The sequence below is a fragment of the Oncorhynchus kisutch genome, linkage group LG9 (assembly GCF_002021735.2).
Source record: "Oncorhynchus kisutch isolate 150728-3 linkage group LG9, Okis_V2, whole genome shotgun sequence".
In the NCBI taxonomy this organism is placed as follows: domain Eukaryota; kingdom Metazoa; phylum Chordata; class Actinopteri; order Salmoniformes; family Salmonidae; genus Oncorhynchus; species Oncorhynchus kisutch.
Genome location: NC_034182.2, coordinates 20182055 through 20202584, shown reverse-complemented (window position 1 = coordinate 20202584; position 20530 = coordinate 20182055). Strand labels below are relative to the sequence as shown.

Sequence of the window (20530 nt, the reverse complement as noted above, 5' to 3'; positions counted from 1 at the left end):
ACTGGAGGTGCCTAATGGCACCCTATTCCCTATGTAGTGCACTATTTTTGACCAGGGCCCATAGGGAGCCAGTTGGGACGAACTGATATGCTTGCTACTGTTTGTTATGCCAGCAGAAGAAGGCACAGTGATGCCGAAACGTTGGCGGTTTACCCAACAAATTAACGGGAGCTTGTATATAGAGTGTGCGACTCCATTTAATTTTACGCTAATAATACTCAACAGGAATCATTCAACTGAATACACAGAACACACACAGAATAATTTGCCAATTAGCTAGATGTCACGCAACTCAAGTTCAACTCACCGGATCGCATGCAGAGATAGAGGGAGGAGGATGGCGGGCAGAGAGACACATAGCTAGTCCATATGGTTACTGATAGTAGGGCGTACACTACAGTATAGTAAAGGAATAGGACAGGGCTATTGGGGTCTATTGGCACTGGTTGGTGTGTGAAGGTATGCTAGACACTCCCACACACACACACACACAGCGATAATTAGGGCCAGTCCCCCTCCTCCGCCCTCCCATCATTAACCCCTTGTCCAGACAAGTCGCCCTCTCCTCTCATGCATCACTAAGTGTGTGTGTTTTGTTTGTATGCACTATATCTGTGTGTGTGTGTGTGTGTGTGTGTGTGTGTGTGTGTGTGTGCCCTTTCATACTCAGACCCAGCCACCCCTAACAAGACAAGCAACTGGGACCGGTTAAAAATGGGGTCACCCTTTCTTATCTCCCCATCGAAGGAATGGGGGAGTACAGGAGGAACAATACCCCTCTTTCAGTCCAACGAGGTCGTCTGATAACGCACAGCCTGTCTATCCCTCTTCGGTCTCATTCTTTTCTTCTGTCCATCTCGGTGTGTCCATGTCCGCAATGGCACCATATTCCCTATGTAGTGCACTACTTTTGACCAGGGGGCTATGGGGAACCGTATGGGTCCTGGTCAAATGTAGTGAATAGGGTGCCATTGGGGATGCAGATTCTGTCTCATTCCTCTGTACTCATGATTGAACATTGACAATCGATGATTAGCCTATTCTAAGAGGGCCTTAGGGTTGGTGGAAAGGCTATGGGTGGTTTTGTCCAGTTATGACTGTCAATTTGGAGTTTGTTGTGGCTAGTGCTCTATTTTCGTGACCACATTAATGATTCCTTTCCCCTCTGTCTTTGTTGATGACATGAACGTGATCAGCGGTAAAAATGTAGGTAATATCTCCGCAATATTACTTACACTTTTCCACTCCTTCAAGGAATCAGACGGAGGGTTGACTAGGGAATAGGATACAAGGGCAGAATGGGTGCAGGGAGCAAGGGGTCAAGGGGGTAAGAAAGGGAGCCATTTAACTGATTGGAATCAACTCCAGGTCCAACTAAGTGAGTGACAATCAGTGGTTTCATGTCAGATCAGTGATCATTTCAAGGAGTATTCGAACAGGGCCTTGAACACAAAACTCACAATCTCTATGCTTAAGTCCCAAATGACACCCTATTCCCTATGTACATGGCCCATAGGGTCCTGGTCAAAAGTAGTGCACTACATAGGGAATAGGGTGCCATTTAGGATACAGACTATGTTTAGCGCTGTCCCTATACAAGGACCACTACAGTGGTTGACAATCAGGCTTGTTTTAACAACAGTTCAATAGCCAGTATTGAACAGAGAGAATAGCAATAGATTATATGTCTGTATAATGGGACTAATACAATTAACATCTAGCTCCTGAAGAGCTCAGGCCTGCACTGACAACACCTATTTCTGGTTGACAAATGACTATAAGGCTTCTAAACTAACAGACACACACACACACACACACACACACACACACACACACACACACACACACACACACACACACACACACACACACACACACACACACACACACACACACACACACACACACACACACAATCAGTCAAAGGTTTGGACACACCTACTCATTCAAGGGTTTTTCTTTATTTTTTACTATTTTCTACATTGTAGAATAATAGTGAAGACATAAAAACGATGAAATAGACATATGGAATCATGTAGTAACCCACCCTTGATGACTTTGCATTCTCTCAACCAGCTTCATGAGGTAGTCACCTGGAATGCATTTCAATTAACAGGTGTGCCTTGTTAAAAATTAATTTGTGGAATTTGTTTCCTTCTTAATGTGTTTGAGCCAATCAATTATGTTGTGACAAGGTAGGGGTGGTATACAGAAGATATTTGATAAATTACCAAGTCCAAATTATGGCAAGAATAGCTCAAATAAGCAAAGAGAAATGACAGTCCATCATTACTTAAAGACATGAAGGTCAGTCAATCCGTAAAAAGTTTTTTCAAGTGCAGTCACAAACAACATGATGAAACTGGCTCTCATGAGGACCGCCACAGGAAAGGAAGACCCAAAGTTACCTCTGCTGCAGAGGATAAGTTCATTGGAGTTAACTGCACCTCAGAAATTGCAGCCCAAATAAATGTTTCACAGAGTACAATTAACAGACACATCTCAACATCAACTGTTCAGAGGAGACTGCATGAATCAGACCTTCATGGTCAAATTGTTACAAAAAAAACACTACTAAAGGACACCAATAATAAGAAGAGACTTGCTTGGGCCCAGAAACATGAGCAATGGTCATTAGACCGGTGGAAATCTGTACTTTAGTCTAATGAGTCCAAATTTGAGATTTCTGGTTCTAACCGCTGTGTCTTTGTGAGACGCCGTGTAGGTGAACGGATGATCTCCGCATGTGTGATTCTCACGTGAAGCATGGAGGAGGAAGTGTGATGGTATGGGGGTGCTTTGCTGGTGACACTGTCTTTGATTTATTTAGAACTCAAGGCACACTTAACCAGCATCGATATGTCATCCCTTCTGGTTTGTGCTTAGTGGGACTATCATTTGTTTTTCAACAGGACAATGACCCAACACACATCCAGGCTGTGTAAGCAAGAAGGAGAGTGATAGAGAGCTGTATCAGATGACCTGGCCTCCACAATCACCTGACCTCAACCCAATTGAGATGGTTTGGGATGAGTTGGACCGCAGAGTGAAGGAAAAGCAGCCAAAAAGTGATCAGCATATGTGGGAACTCCTTCAAAACTGTTGGAAAAGCTGGTTGAGAGAATGCCAAGATTGTGCAAAGCTGTCATCAAGGCAAAGGGTGGCTACTTTGAAGAATGTGTTTAACACTTTTTGGGTTACTACTGTACATGATTCCATGTGTTATTTTGTCGTTTTGATATCTTCACTATTATTCTACAATGTAGAAAATAGTAAAAATAAAGAAAAACCCTTGAATGAGTAGTTGTGTCCAAACCTTTGACTGATACTGTACACATAGACACACCGTGACCACGTTCTAATTTAGGACCAAGAAGAATTAATCATAACAACAGACCATTTAACCAGTCAAATAGTAACATGGTTCTAAAAGTTGAAATAGTGAACTTGACTTAACTTGTCAAGCAACAACGGTACTAATAAAATAGTCACAAAAGTGCAAGCTCTGCATTTCCAGGCAAGATATAGTGAACTTGGCCTCCCGAGTTGCGCAGTGGTATATGGCACTGCATCGCAGGGCTTGAGGAGTCACTACAGATCCGGGTTCAATCCCAGGCTGTGTCACAACCGGCCGTGACCGGGAGTCCCATAGGGTGGCCCACAATTGGCCCAGCGTCGCCCGGGTTAGGGGAGGGTTTGGCCGGGGGGCTTTACTTGGCTCATCGCGCTCTAGCGACTCCTTGTGGCGGGCCAGGCACCTGCAGACTGACTTCGGTCATCAGTTAAACGGTGTTTTCTTCCGACACATTGGTGCGGCTGGCTTCCGGGATAAGCGGGCGGGTGTTAAGAAGCGTGGTTTGGCGTGTCTTGATTCAGAGGATGCATGACTCGACCTTCGCCTCTCCCGAGCCCTTCGGGGAGTTGCAGCGAGGAGACAAGATTGCAATTGGGTATCACGAAATTGCGGAGAAAAAGGAGGTAAAATCCATCAAATTAGCTAATGCTAATTGATCATTGGATACGTTTAGTCCTGGCAGTCTCCTACATTTGTACTTATGTTAAGCCCATATTCTTCTCATAATCACCTGGCACTACCTTGTCAAGTCTGTACCTTTATGTTGTTCCTAATGTTCCCCTCTTGTCTTCCTTCTAGACCACCACCTCCGTCCTAATCCAACACATCCAATCCTTTCTCCAAGGCCTTTACAAACCCTAACTCCTGATCTCCATCCAAACCCTCTCTCCATGTGCCTTTTGGTGCGTTCCTGTGTTCAACTGTGTGTGTTATAAATACCCCTAAGCCTGGATTCCTCATCTCCATCATTGCATTCTGACCGATGCGGTACAGTCAGCAACACACAGATGTGGAGAGAGGGAAATGAAACAGAGAGAGATTGAAAGAGAGAAGAGAGAACAAGAATGAGAGCGAGGGGAAGAGAGGGAAGGAAAAAGGAGGGAAATGCAACCTGATGATGCATTGGCAGTAAGCGTTCTTTCATTCATTCATTCAGTTATTCATTCATCTGTTCATTCAGTTAAGGAAGAAGGGAAGGCTTAACCTACAGAGATAAATCTGCATCCCAAATGGCACCTTATTCCCTATATAGCGCCCTATGGTCTGGTCAAAAGTAGTGCACTGTATAGGGAATATGGTGCCATTTGGGATGCAACCATAATCTAAGCTGCCAATCTAAACCAGGGTAACTGATCACACAGAAGGGCAGTCATGGGTTAGCATGAGGCAGAGTGAGAGGCAGAGAGAGAGAGAGAGAAGGGGTGTGAGAGAGTGTGTGAAACGGAGAGAGAAGGTGAGGGAAAGAGAGAGCGAGAATGAGGGAGAGAGGAACGCATAACCGGCATATTTGGTATAAACAGAGCAGCATATTTGGTATAAACAGAGATGAGAACGGAATGGATTACTATAAAGATGGCAGCAAGGTCCCCTCACATCGACCTCCTCTCTCACACACACACCATCACATAAAAACACGGCAGCGGCATCTTTCATCACATAAACAGAGATTGTCACCCCTTGTCCTTCTCAATCCCCAACCTACATCCTCCACCCCACACACACACACAGACACTCCCGACACACACAGACTCCCAACACACGCACACACTCCTGACACACACACACACCCACCCAGGGTTAGTTACTGTACCTTGCAGCAGGCTCTGCAGGTTAAGCTGAGCCTCCTGATGGAGCTCCTGAACACAGTCCGGCCTGCTCCACGAGCCAAACACATTCACGCTCTGTTGCCATGGAGACCGGAAGTGGGCCGATGTCGCCGTCGACGACGAAGCCGCACTACGCTTCGACTCTGCGTCCAAGTTGGTGTTGGCTGGAGAGAGGGATGGAGAGAAGAGAGTGGTAGAGAGGGAGGAGGGAAGGAGGGATAGTAGATGGATAAAGAGGGTGGAGAAAGGAGTGGGAGAGGGAGGGCGGAGAGATGCAGGGGGAGATGGAGGGAGGAGAGGGGAGACAGTGGCAGTGAGAGAGAGAGAGAGGAGAGCGGTAGAGCAAGAGAACATAGAGAGAGAGAGGAGGGAGGTGGAAATACAGACAGAGATGGAGAGAGCGAGAGAAGAGAAGGCAGAGGGAAGGAGAGATACAGAGATTGAGATGTAAATACAGAGGGAATGATGCAGAGTGACGGAGGGGGGAGGAGGGACATAGAGAGGGGGGGTGATAGATCATACGTAAATTACACATTTATGACATTTGCATAACTAATACCCAGAGACTTGTGTTACATAATAGCTGGGTGTGAAGGGAGGGATTGTTACTAGAGAAAGGAAAGGAAGGTGTGTGTGTGTGTGTGTGTGTGTTGCAACAAGATATCACAGTCTGACTTCATCTCTGTATGTCCAGGGAAAAAGGTCTATTTTTAACGAGTAAACTGACAAATGTGTTTAATGTAGGCACACAGAAATGACTCTAGGGTTAAATTTAGGCATGTATTTAGACTGGTGTTAAGTTAAAGGGATACTTTGAGATTTTGGCAATGAAGCCCTTTAACTCATGGATGCCATTTTTATGTCTCTGCATCTGGTATGAAGGAAGTTAGAGGTCGTTTCATGAGCCAATGCTAACTAGCGTTAGCGCAATGACTGGGAATCGAAGGTATCTGCTAGCAAGCTTGCAGTTACCTTAGACTTCCAGTCATTGCGCTAACTCTAGTTAGTAATTGTGCTAACGCTAGTTAGAAACCTCCTTCAAACTGCACGAAGAGACATAAAAATGGTATCTATAAGTTCATTTGACTCTGGGGAGGGAGATAAAGGGCTTAATTGGCAAAATCCTGAAGTATCCCTTTAAGGGTTAAGGTTTGGATAGGGTTAAAACTTAAGGCATTGATTCCAACTGGGCTTGATATATCACTGTGGTTTGATTGAGGGATGGACTAAGCTGCAAGTGCCAGCTCTGACTGTGGGTTCAATCCCAGTGAGGGGCACTCATTTTTTAGGTTGTTTTTGCCCCTAGTAACTGGTTTTGACAGTGTCTTCCAACATTATGGGGACCTGCACAAATGTCAAATTTCACCTTGGAACTACAGTTATCCCACTGGTGTATGTGTGTGCGTTTTCAGGAAGAGTAGGGGAGGGAGGGAGCAGGCTCCCACACAGCTGAATAATAAAACAGTTAGATAATCATCATAACAAAAATATCACTGAAATCAGCATAATCAGCATAAACAGAACAACAATTCATAAATCCATAACAAATCATAACAACCAATCAGAGAGAGGGAGAGGGAATCAGAAGCTGTGTGATCTGCAAAGAAACAGAGAGATGCAAAAGAGAGAGGGAGAAGAGAGACGAGGGAAAGACAGGATGAGAGAGAGGGAGAGAAAGAGAGAGGGGAAGAGGGAGAGAGAGACAGAAAGATATATTGAGAAAGAGAGAGAATGAGGAGATAGAAAGACAGAGAGAGAAGAGAGGGAGAGAGGGAGAGAGAGAGAAAGAAAGAAAGACATATACAGAGGGGACAGAACGGTAGCTCCAGTACAGGGAAAACCTTTTATCTCCCATAAGGTTATCAGAGTCTACTTAATTACAAGTTCAGCAGCAGTTCCTCTACACTGGAATTAATGTGCTCTTCCTCCTCTACCTCTCCTGCCCCTCATCTTCTCTCCTCCTTTCCTCTCCTTTCTCTTATGTAACCACAGCGTTTTAGAGGAGGAGAGATAACAGAAAATAAGAAAAACATACAGTTGTCTATGCATCGCTGGTCACTGTGTGTGTGTGTGTGTGTGTGTGTGTGTGTGTGTGTGTGTGTGTGTGTGTGTGTGTGTGTGTGTGTGTGTGTGTGTGTGTGTGTGTGTGTGTGTGTGTGTGTGTGTGTGTGTGTGTGTGTGTGTGTGTGTGTGTTTGTGTGAAAGAGAGAGAGAGAAAGAAAAAGAAAGTTAAAGGTCAACCTCCTCTAATACAGAGGTCAGGGTCCTTACAGACCACCACTATACTTAAGGGAAGATATGAGTGGCCAGCAGCCATCTTAACTATCGGCAAAGGGTACTCGCCAGCGCCTGCGCCCTGAGCAGTAGAATTAAGTAGTAGAAGTTACCTTAAAAACACTGATCTAAGATCAGTTTAAGAGTTATATCCCTAATGGTTTCTTCTTCGAATCCACATTAAAGATCGAATCCATGTTTTTATTTTGTTGATGAAATGGATGTGAGGAGTGTCTGGTAATGATTGGACAAAACATGAAGAACACCTCCTCTTTCCATGACATAGACTGACCAACAACGTTCCCTATAAGATGTGCACGTGCGCGTGCGTGCAGCTCCATGGGACTGCCGCACAGTAGAAATATCAGCCTGCGCAGAGAAGCACGAGATTGAACTTCACTCAACTTTCTAGAGTTTCCCCCATTAGTTAACACTATCAACATTTCCCTTTACTGTGGGATTTGGGATCGAATTAACACTTGCGCAATTAGCCACTTTCAATGCAATGTACCGAAACAAAATAAACTATGCAAGACTTAGTATGCAAAACTAAGTATGCAAAGGATTTTGTTGTAGGCAGAACACATCGGAGTATGATTCTATTGCATTGACAGGCATCTGACTCAGGCCCGTACTCTACACAGACCGGTGCGCAGACCGGTAGTCCTATATGCAAATAGACCATTGCCATATATGGATCTGTGCTATTCACTTTGAACTGGACTGTGTTTACAGCATGCGCAGTCCTGAGTAGATGCGCTTGTTTTGACATCAAAGCGAGAGCTACATGTAGCGACGTGTGCACATTTGTACATTCGTTCATATCCTTTGCTGGTTGGTGTAATATTAGCCCAGTTATAGATCATTTGTAGTCAGCAGTGGGGGAGTGATTGCTTTCTACAAGAGGACAAAACGTGTGCATTTCTAGACATCTTTGAAAAGCGAGTCAGTTACAGAGCTTTTTTTTGTCTTGAAAGGGCAGTGTTGTATTTTGAGACAGGCTTGAATAAGCTAAGTAGCCAATAGGCAGGGGGTAGCATAGTTTGTCTGATGCGCCGTAATAATGCTATGGGAATAATGATGCATTCTATTTTGTAAAGTGGTTTCTTGCATCAAACACCACAACAACATTTTCAGTCACCTCCTTGTCTGAAAGACAAGTTGATAAACAGGTTAATATCAAGCCTTGCATGTACATTGAACACCACACATTGGCTGCTACTGTAGGCTGAACGATAGAACAGCTATTTCCATGGTGCATTTTCTCCATTGTTTTTTGATGGTAGGCCACTCTGGTAGGCCTACATTATGATCAAATAGCCACAGTAACTTACTTAACCACTGCTAAAACTAACTTAAAGTGGCTACAGCCTCAGTGTTCACAGTAAGCACGTGCTGGAAGTTGCACAGAATTTTCACAACGTTTGAGCTCAACAGACCTGAAATTAGCTCAGTGCCGGAAATAAAATAGAGGGAACATTGCTGATCAGGTGAAAGCTACAGTATGACCCCTTATTGGTGTGACTTGTTCAATCTACTTCAATCAGTGTGGATGAAGTGGAGGAGACAGGTTAAAGAAGGATGTTTAAGCCTTGAGACAATTGTGACATGGATTGTGCATGTGTGCCATTTAGAGGGTGCCTGGGCAGGACAAAATATTTAAGTGCCTTTGAACGGGTATGGTAATAGGTGCCAGGCACACTGGCTTGAGGGTATCAAGCACTTCAACACCGCTGGGTTTTTCACGCTCAACAGTTTCCCATGTGTATCAACAATGGTCCGCCACCTAAAGGACATCCAGCCAACTTGACACAACTGTGGGAAGCATTGGAGTCAACATGGGCCAGCATCCCTGTGGAACGCTTTCAACACCTTGTAGAGTCCATGTCCCAACGAATTGAGGCTGTGTTCTGAGGACTAGGTACACGAAGTTGACTATGCCTTTAAACAGCTTTGAAAATTCCAGAAAATGATGTCATGGCTTTAGAAGCTTCTGCTAGGCTAATTGACATCATTTGAGTCAATTGTGTCACATCTGCTCCTGCCACACCCCCTAGTGGACATCCGGTGTCGCCTTGACCTGCAATTCCCCAAGTATACTCTCTCTCTCCCTCTGTGTGTGTGATTGTGTGGTTGGAGACAGGTGTGCTGGAGTCAGAGCAGATCCCCACCAGCTGCAACCTGTTCCATAATCAAGACCTCTACAAGTACTCAGTCCTGCCACTTCCACTCTGCCAGATCATAATCTCCATCCAGTCAGTCATGCTTCTAGAAATGTTTTATTATTTAAGATTCTATATCCTGCTGTGCCTGTTTCCCTGCCTGACGCTGTTTATCCTCTCACTGCCATTTATCCGCTCTGACTCTGGTTCCTGCTCCACATCTCACCACCCTGCTACCCTGTTCTGGATTCAGCTCACCATCACTCCCTTGGATTCCCCTCCGGACCTGTTTACCTTGTCCCAACCCAACCCAGCTCACTCCAACCTCCACAGCTCACTCCAACCTCCACATCTGGTTTCCTACAATGCAACGAAGCTTCCCTGGATCTGCACTCTATCTCTCCCTGTGTTGAAATACATATCTTGGTTCATTCTTCCCTGTTTCCTGGTCTGAATCTGCTCTTAGGTTCCCCTGTGCTGCTCCGCCTAACACAATTGGAGGTGTACCTGTGGATGTATTTCAAGGCCTACCTTCAAACTCAGTGCCTCTTTGCTTGACATCATGGGAAAATCTAAAGAAATCAGCCAAGACCTCAGATAAAAATGGTAGACCGCCACAAGTCTGGTTCATCCTTGGGAGCAATTTCCAAACGCCTGAAGGTACCACGTTCATCTGTACAAACAATAGTATGCAAGTATGAACACCATGGGACCACGCAGCCATCATACCGCTCAGGAAGAAGACGTGTTCCGTCTCCTAGAGATTAACGTACTTTGGTGCGAAAAGTGCAAATTAATCCCAGAACAACAGCAAAGGACCTTGTGAAGGTGCTGGAGGAAACAGGTACAAAAGTATCTATATCCAAAGTAAAACGAGTCCTATATCAACATAACCTGAAAGGCTGCTCAGCAAGGAAGAAGTCACTGCTCCAAAACCGCCATACAAAAGCCAGACTACGGTTTGCAACTGCACATGGGGAGAAAGATCGTACTTTTTGGAGAAATGTCCTCTGGTCTGATGAAACAAAAATAGAACTGTTTGGCCATAATGACCATCGTTATGTTTGGAGGAAAAAGGGGACGGCATCATCCCAACCGTGAAGCACGGGATGGGAGCATCATGTTGTGGGGGTGCTTTGCTGCAGGAGGGACTGGTGCTCTTCACAAAATAGATGGCATCAATAGGATGGAACATTTTGTGGATTTATTGAAGCAACATCACAAGACATCAGTCAGGAAGTTAAAGCTTGGTCGCAAATGGGTCTTCCAAATGGACAATGACCCCAAGCATACTTCCAAAGTTGTGGCAAAATGGCTTAAGGACAATGAAGTCAAGCTATTGGAGTGGCCATCACAAAGCCCTGACCTCAATCCTATAGAAAATCTGCGGGCAGAACTGAAAAAGCGTGTGCGAGCAAGGAGGCCTACAAACCTGACTCAGTTACAACAGCTCTGTCAGGAGGAATGGGCCAAATTTCACCCAGCTTATTGTGGGAAGCTTGTGGAAGGCTACCCAAAACATTTGACCCAAGTTAAACAATTTAAAGGCAATACTACCAAATACTAATTTAGTGTATTAAACATCTGACCCACTGGGAATGTGATGAAATAAATAAAAGCTGAAATAAACCACTCTCAACTATTATAATAAGGTGGTGATGCTAACTGACCTAAGACAGGGAATTTGTACTAGGATTAAATGTCAGGAATTGTGAAAAACTGAGTTTAAATGTATTTGGCTAAGGTATTTGGCTAATCAGCAGTAATACAATCAGGGCACGGAAGAGGACAGTGTTGATTAAAAACATTTGAATGTGCTTTCGATGGCAACAAGATCATATTGTACAGCAATTTCACCAGGTAACATGAATATAAAGCCGGTGAGTGGTGGTTAGAATAGGATGGGAGGCCAAGAGTCCGCGTAACATTCGGGAGTCAGAGTCCCGAGTGTGGAACAAACTAAAACTGTCCCACAGTTGGGTAAACAAGCAAGTTCATAGTCAACAAAGCACGCAGGAGCCATGAGACAAATAGCATAAAGCACAAGCAAAAAATATCACAACTTGGGGCTAGCCATTGTAAGTTCAGAGTCACTCGCCCCAACAGTGTGCTGGAGGCGAGGGAAAGATCGGGAGAGAGTGAGGTAGTGTGGCCGGGGTACCTATACCAGGCATGGGTAGACAGGCCAGAGCAGACTGAACAGATCGCCAGGTGGAATCCAAGCAACAGTGCAGCAGGCAACAGGAGTAGGTGTCACACCCACTTGGGAGAAACTTATGGGGATCCCAATACAGAGAGTGTGTTACTGCAGTACCGAGAAGCCATTTTGTGCCAGAAAGCTTCGAGTGCAGTGAGTAAGGCTCTCTCTCCCTCCCTCTCTCTGACTGTGTCTCAAGGGACACACACACAGACATAACACACACTGTGAAGACTGAATCGAAGCATGTGTTTCTCTACAGCCTGAGAGGCCAGGCAGTCCTGCTAAAGAGACTCTCTCTCTCTCACTCTCTCTCTCTCTCTCTCTCATGTGTCAATACATGTGTGTGTGTGTGTGTGAAATGGAACTGTCAGGCGTGTAAATCTATGTTTCGCTTACAGGGACACACATCTCAGTGCTCTGCTCATTAGCAAGGCAATGGAATGCCACTTCGATTGGGACGCCTGGACAGATGGGACATGGTAACTGTTGTTAATGTAGATGTTGTATTTCTAGATATTGCATTTCTAAGAGGTGTTGTGCAGGATGAGAATGAGTGGGTAGTGCGACCGAGGGTAGTAGTGTGTGTGTGTGCTTACGCATGTGTGTATTTGTTGGTTACCGTGCTAAGGTGCTACGGTCTATTAAATGTGCTGAGGTCTATTCAATGCTGGTCTGACCATTTGGAATCCATGCTTCAAGATCGTTTTGATTCTGAGGATTACATTGACGTATACACTGACACAGTGACTGAGTTCATCTGGAAGTGTCTAGGGGATGCTGTTCCCACTGTGACTAATTCTACCCAAACCAAAAACCTGTGGATAGATGGCAGCATTCGCGCAAAACTGAAAGCGTGAACCACCACATTTAACCCCGGCAAGGTGACTGGGAACATGGTTGAATACAAAACAGTGCAGTTATGCAACCAAGCAGGAAAAAAGCCAGTACAGAGTCAAAGTGGAGTCAGTGGCTCAGACACAAAGTGGATCAGACACAAAGTGTCTCAGACACAAAGTGGCTCAGACACGAGACGTATGTGGCAAGACTCCAGACAATCACGGATAACAAAGGGACAAGCAGTCACATCGCAGACACTGACATCTTACTCCTGGACAAGCTAAACACAACCCAGTGCCACCAACACGGGCTGCTTCCGAGGACTGTGGGCTCTCCTTCTCGGTGGCCGACTTGAGTAAGACATTTCAACTTATTAACCCGCGCAAGGCTGCCGACCCAGATGGCATTCCTAGCCACGTCGTCAGAGCGTGCGCAGACCAACTGGCTGGAGTGTTTACGGGCATATTCAATCTCTCTCTATCCCAGTCTGCTGTCCCCACTTGCTTTAAGATGTCCACCGTTGTTCCTGTACCCAAGAAAGCAAAGGTAACTGAACTAAAACAGTGTCGCCCCGTAACACTAAATTCTGTCATCATGATGTGCTTTGCGAGGCTAGTTAAGGATCATATCACCTCCACCCTACCTGACACCCTAGACCCACTTCAATTTGCATACCGCACCAATAGATCCTCAGACGATGCAATCGCCATCGCACTGCACACTGCCCTATCCCATCTGGACAAGAGAAATACCTATGTAAGAATGCTGTTCATTGACTACAACACAGCATTCAACACCATATTGCCCTTCAAGCTCATCATTAAGCTCGGGGCCCTGGGTCTGAACACCACTCTGTGCAACTGGGTCCTGGACTTCCTGACGGAACGCGCCCCCAGGTGGTAAAAGTTGGAAGCAATACCTCCACTATGCTGATCCTCAACAAAGGTGCCCCACAAGGGTACGTGCTCAGCCATTTTTGTACTCCCTGTTCACCCACGACTGCGTGGCCACGCATGCGTCCAACTCAATCATCAAGTTTACAGACGACAACAGTAGGAGGCCTGATTATCAATAGGAAGGAGCTGATCGTGGACTTCAGGAGACAGCAGGGGGACCACGCCCCCATCCACATCAACAGGACCACAGTGGAAAAGGTGAAAAGCTTCAAGTTTCTCTGTGTACACATCACAGACAATCTGAAATGGTCCACCCACACAGACAGTGTAGTTAAGAAGGCACAACAGCGCCTCTTCAACCTGAGGAGGCTGAAGAAATTAGTCTTGGCCCCTAAGACCCTCACAAACTTTTACAGATGCACCATTGAGAGCATCATGTTGGGCTGTATCACAGCCTGGTACAGCAACTGCACCGCCCACAACTGCAGGGCTCTCCAGACGGTGGTGCGGTCTGCCCAACGCATCATCGGGGGCACACTGGCTGAACTCCAGGACGCCTACAGCACCCGATGCCACAGGAAGGCCAAAAATATCATCAAGGACATCAACCACTCAAGTCATGGCATGTTCAACCCACTATCATCCAGAAGGAGAGATCAGTACAGGTGCATCAAAGCTGGGCCGAAAGACTGAAAAACAGCTTCTATCTCAAGGCCATCAGACTGTTAAATAGCCATCACTAGCCAGTACCTGCCTTGAACTTAGTCACTGTCACTAGCCGGCAACCACCCGGTTACTCAACCCTGTACCTTAGAGGCTGCTGCCCTATATACACAGACATGGAATCACTGGTCACTTGAATAATGTTTACATACTGTTTTACAAATTTCATATACTGTATTCTACTCAATGCCCTCCTAATTCAACTATTGCTGTATATATACTATTCTACAGATAAACTAAATATTCTTTCAACATACTGTCCATAATGTCCATAATGTCTAGAATGTCTATACATCCCATCACATATATATATTTATACATTGCTCGTCCTAATATTTATATATTTCTTAATTCCATTATTTTACTTTTACATCTGTGTTTTGTTAGATACTACTGCACTGTTGGAGCTCGGAACACAAGCATTTAGTTAGATATTACTGCACTGTTGGAGCTCGGAACACAAGCATTTAGTTAGATATTACTGCACTGTTGGAGCTCGGAACACAAGCATTTAGTTAGATATTACTGCACTGTTGGAGCTCGGAACACAAGCATTTAGTTAGATACTACTGCACTGTTGGAGCTAGGAACACAAGCATTTAGTTAGATATTACTGCACTGTTGGAGCTAGGAACACAAGCATTTAGTTAGATACTACTGCACTGTTGGAGCTAGGAACACAAGCATTTAGTTAGATATTACTGCACTGTTGGAGCTAGGAACACAAGCATTTAGTTAGATATTACTGCACTGTTGGAGCTAGGAACACAAGCATTTAGTTAGATATTACTGCACTGTTGGAGCTAGGAACACAAGCATTTAGTTAGATATTACTGCACTGTTGGAGCTCGGAACACAAGCATTTAGTTAGATATTACTGCACTGTTGGAGCTAGGAACACAAGCATTTAGTTAGATATTACTGCACTGTTGGAGCTAGGAACACAAGCATTTAGTTAGATATTACTGCGGTGTTGGAGCTAGGAACACAAGCATTTAGTTAGATATTACTGCGGTGTTGGAGCTAGGAACACAAGCATTTAGTTAGATATTACTGCGGTGTTGGAGCTAGGAACACAAGCATTTAGTTAGATATTACTGCACTGTTGGAGCTAGGAACACAAGCATTTAGTTAGATATTACTGCGGTGTTGGAGCTAGGAACACAAGCATTTAGTTAGATATTACTGCACTGTTGGAGCTCGGAACACAAGCATTTAGTTAGATATTACTGCACTGTTGGAGCTCGGAACACAAGCATTTAGTTAGATATTACTGCACTGTTGGAGCTAGGAACACAAGCATTTAGTTAGATATTACTGCACTGTTGGAGCTCGGAACACAAGCATTTAGTTAGATATTACTGCACTGTTGGAGCTCGGAACACAAGCATTTAGTTAGATATTACTGCACTGTTGGAGCTAGGAACACAAGCATTTAGTTAGATATTACTGCACTGTTGGAGCTAGGAACACAAGCATTTAGTTAGATATTACTGCACTGTTGGAGCTAGGAACACAAGCATTTAGTTAGATATTACTGCACTGTTGGAGCTCGGAACACAAGCATTTAGTTAGATACTACTGCACTGTTGGAGCTCGGAACACAAGCATTTAGTTAGATATTACTGCACTGTTGGAGCTCGGAACACAAGCATTTAGTTAGATACTACTGCACTGTTGGAGCTAGGAACACAAGCATTTAGTTAGATACTACTGCACTGTTGGAGCTCGGAACACAAGCATTTAGTTAGATACTACTGCACTGTTGGAGCTAGGAACACAAGCATTTAGTTAGATATTACTGCACTGTTGGAGCTCGGAACACAAGCATTTAGTTAGATATTACTGCACTGTTGGAGCTAGGAACACAAGCATTTAGTTAGATATTACTGCACTGTTGGAGCTCGGAACACAAGCATTTAGTTAGATACTACTGCACTGTTGGAGCTAGGAACACAAGCATTTAGTTAGATACTACTGCACTGTTGGAGCTCGGAACACAAGCATTTAGTTAGATACTACTGCACTGTTGGAGCTAGGAACACAAGCATTTAGTTAGATATTACTGCACTGTTGGAGCTAGGAACACAAGCATTTAGTTAGATATTACTGCACTGTTGGAGCTCGGAACACAAGCATTTAGTTAGATATTACTGCACTGTTGGAGCTCGGAACACAAGCATTTCGTTAGATATTACTGCACTGTTGGAGCTAGGAACACAAGCATTTAGTTAGATATTACTGCACTGTTGGAGCTCGGGAACACAAGCATTTAGTTAGATATTACTGCACTGTTGGAGCTAGGAACACAAGCATTTAGTTAGATATTACTGCACTGTTGGAGCTAGGAACACAAGCATTTAGTTAGATATTACTGCACTGTTGGAGCTCGGAACACAAGCATTTAGTTAGATATTACTGCACTGTTGGAGCTCGGAACACAAGCATTTAGTTAGATATTACTGCACTGTTGGAGCTAGGAACACAAGCATTTAGTTAGATATTACTGCACTGTTGGAGCTCGGAACACAAGCATTTAGTTAGATATTACTGCACTGTTGGAGCTAGGAACACAAGCATTTAGTTAGATATTACTGCACTGTTGGAGCTAGGAACACAAGCATTTAGTTAGATATTACTGCACTGTTGGAGCTCGGAACACAAGCATTTAGTTAGATATTACTGCACTGTTGGAGCTCGGAACACAAGCATTTAGTTAGATATTACTGCACTGTTGGAGCTCGGAACACAAGCATTTAGTTAGATATTACTGCACTGTTGGAGCTAGGAACACAAGCATTTAGTTAGATATTACTGCACTGTTGGAGCTAGGAACACAAGCATTTAGTTAGATATTACTGCACTGTTGGAGCTCGGAACACAAGCATTTAGTTAGATATTACTGCACTGTTGGAGCTAGGAACACAAGCATTTAGTTAGATATTACTGCACTGTTGGAGCTAGGAACACAAGCATTTAGTTAGATATTACTGCACTGTTGGAGCTAGGAACACAAGCATTTAGTTAGATATTACTGCACTGTTGGAGCTCGGAACACAAGCATTTAGTTAGATATTACTGCACTGTTGGAGCTCGGAACACAAGCATTTAGTTAGATATTACTGCACTGTTGGAGCTCGGAACACAAGCATTTAGTTAGATATTACTGAACTGTTGGAGCTCGGAACACAAGCATTTAGTTAGATATTACTGCACTGTTGGAGCTAGGAACACAAGCATTTAGTTAGATATTACTGCACTGTTGGAGCTCGGAACACAAGCATTTAGTTAGATATTACTGCACTGTTGGAGCTCGGAACACAATCATTTAGTTCACTGTTGGAGCTCGAACACAAGCATTTAGTTAGATATTACTGCACTGTTGGAGCTAGGAACACAAGCATTTAGTTAGATATTACTGCACTGTTGGAGCTAGGAACACAAGCATTTAGTTAGATATTACTGCACTGTTGGAGCTCGGAACACAAGCATTTAGTTAGATATTACTGCACTGTTGGAGCTAGGAACACAAGCATTTAGTTAGATATTACTGCACTGTTGGAGCTCGGAACACAAGCATTTAGTTAGATATTACTGCACTGTTGGAGCTCGGAACACAAGCATTTAGTTAGATATTACTGCACTGTTGGAGCTCGGAACACAAGCATTTAGTTAGATATTACTGCACTGTTGGAGCTAGGAACACAAGCATTTAGTTAGATATTACTGCACTGTTGGAGCTCGGAACACAAGCATTTAGTTAGATATTACTGCACTGTTGGAGCTAGGAACACAAGCATTTAGTTAGATATTACTGCACTGTTGGAGCTAGGAACACAAGCATTTAGTTAGATATTACTGCACTGTTGGAGCTCGGAACACAAGCATTTAGTTAGATATTACTGCACTGTTGGAGCTCGGAACACAAGCATTTAGTTAGATATTACTGCACTGTTGGAGCTAGGAACACAAGCATTTAGTTAGATATTACTGCACTGTTGGAGCTCGGAACACAAGCATTTAGTTAGATATTACTGCACTGTTGGAGCTAGGAACACAAGCATTTAGTTAGATATTACTGCACTGTTGGAGCTAGGAACACAAGCATTTAGTTAGATATTACTGCACTGTTGGAGCTCGGAACACAAGCATTTAGTTAGATATTACTGCACTGTTGGAGCTCGGAACACAAGCATTTAGTTAGATATTACTGCACTGTTGGAGCTCGGAACACAAGCATTTAGTTAGATATTACTGCACTGTTGGAGCTAGGAACACAAGCATTTAGTTAGATATTACTGCACTGTTGGAGCTAGGAACACAAGCATTTAGTTAGATATTACTGCACTGTTGGAGCTCGGAACACAAGCATTTAGTTAGATATTACTGCACTGTTGGAGCTAGGAACACAAGCATTTAGTTAGATATTACTGCACTGTTGGAGCTAGGAACACAAGCATTTAGTTAGATATTACTGCACTGTTGGAGCTAGGAACACAAGCATTTAGTTAGATATTACTGCACTGTTGGAGCTCGGAACACAAGCATTTAGTTAGATATTACTGCACTGTTGGAGCTCGGAACACAAGCATTTAGTTAGATATTACTGCACTGTTGGAGCTCGGAACACAAGCATTTAGTTAGATATTACTGAACTGTTGGAGCTCGGAACACAAGCATTTAGTTAGATATTACTGCACTGTTGGAGCTAGGAACACAAGCATTTAGTTAGATATTACTGCACTGTTGGAGCTCGGAACACAAGCATTTAGTTAGATATTACTGCACTGTTGGAGCTCGGAACACAATCATTTAGTTAGATATTACTGAACTGTTGGAGCTCGGAACACAAGCATTTAGTTAGATATTACTGCACTGTTGGAGCTAGGAACACAAGCATTTAGTTAGATATTACTGCACTGTTGGAGCTAGGAACACAAGCATTTAGTTAGATATTACTGAACTGTTGGAGCTAGGAACACAAGCATTTAGTTAGATATTACTGCACTGTTGGAGCTAGGAACACAAGCATTTAGTTAGATATTACTGCACTGTTGGAGCTAGGAACACAAGCATTTAGTTAGATATTACTGCACTGTTGGAGCTAGGAACACAAGCATTTAGTTAGATATTACTGCACTGTTGGAGCTAGGAACACAAGCATTTAGTTAGATATTACTGCACTGTTGGAGCTAGGAACACAAGCATTTAGTTAGATATTACTGCACTGTTGGAGCTAGGAACACAAGCATTTAGTTAGATATTACTGCACTGTTGGAGCTAGGAACACAAGCATTTAGTTAGATATTACTGCACTGTTGGAGCTAGGAACACAAGCATTTAGTTAGATATTACTGCACTGTTGGAGCTAGGAACACAAGCATTTAGTTAGATATTACTGCACTGTTGGAGCTAGGAACACAAGCATTTAGTTAGATATTACTGCACTGTTGGAGCTAGGAACACAAGCATTTAGTTAGATATTACTGCACTGTTGGAGCTAGGAACACAAGCATTTAGTTAGATATTACTGCACTGTTGGAGCTAGGAACACAAGCATTTAGTTAGATATTACTGCACTGTTGGAGCTAGGAACACAAGCATTTAGTTAGATATTACTGCACTGTTGGAGCTAGGAACACAAGCATTTAGTTAGATATTACTGAACTGTTGGAGCTCGGAACACAAGCATTTAGTTAGATATTACTGCACTGTTGGAGCTCGGAACACAAGCATTTAGTTAGATATTACTGCACTGTTGGAGCTCGGAACACAAGCATTTAGTTAGATATTACTGCACTGTTGGAGCTAGGAACACAAGCATTTAGTTAGATATTACTGCACTGTTGGAGCTAGGAACACAAGCATTTAGTTAGATATTACTGCACTGTTGGAGCTCGGAACACAAGCATTTAGTTAGATATTACTGCACTGTTGGAGCTAGGAACACAAGCATTTAGTTAGATATTACTGCACTGTTGGAGCTAGGAACACAAGCATTTAGTTAGATATTACTGCACTGTTGGAGCTAGGAACACAAGCATTTAGTTAGATATTACTGCACTGTTGGAGCTCGGAACACAAGCATTTAGTTAGATATTACTGCACTGTTGGAGCTCGGAACACAAGCATTTAGTTAGATATTACTGCACTGTTGGAGCTCGGAACACAAGCATTTAGTTAGATATTACTGAACTGTTGGAGCTCGGAACACAAGCATTTAGTTAGATATTACTGCACTGTTGGAGCTAGGAACA

At 43.7% G+C, this 20530-nt stretch overlaps 1 protein-coding gene across 2 annotated transcripts in view; it reads right to left on the bottom strand.

The window, feature by feature from the left end:
* Window positions 1-20530, bottom strand: part of LOC109896350 (NHS-like protein 2) — a 144337-nt gene that overhangs the window by 28343 nt on the left and 95464 nt on the right. For both annotated transcript variants that reach the window (XM_031832078.1, XM_031832079.1), the window contains exon 2: window positions 5166-5345. In XM_031832078.1, the coding sequence (XP_031687938.1) occupies window positions 5166-5345 (180 nt within the window). The remainder of the gene's footprint in view (window positions 1-5165; window positions 5346-20530) is intronic.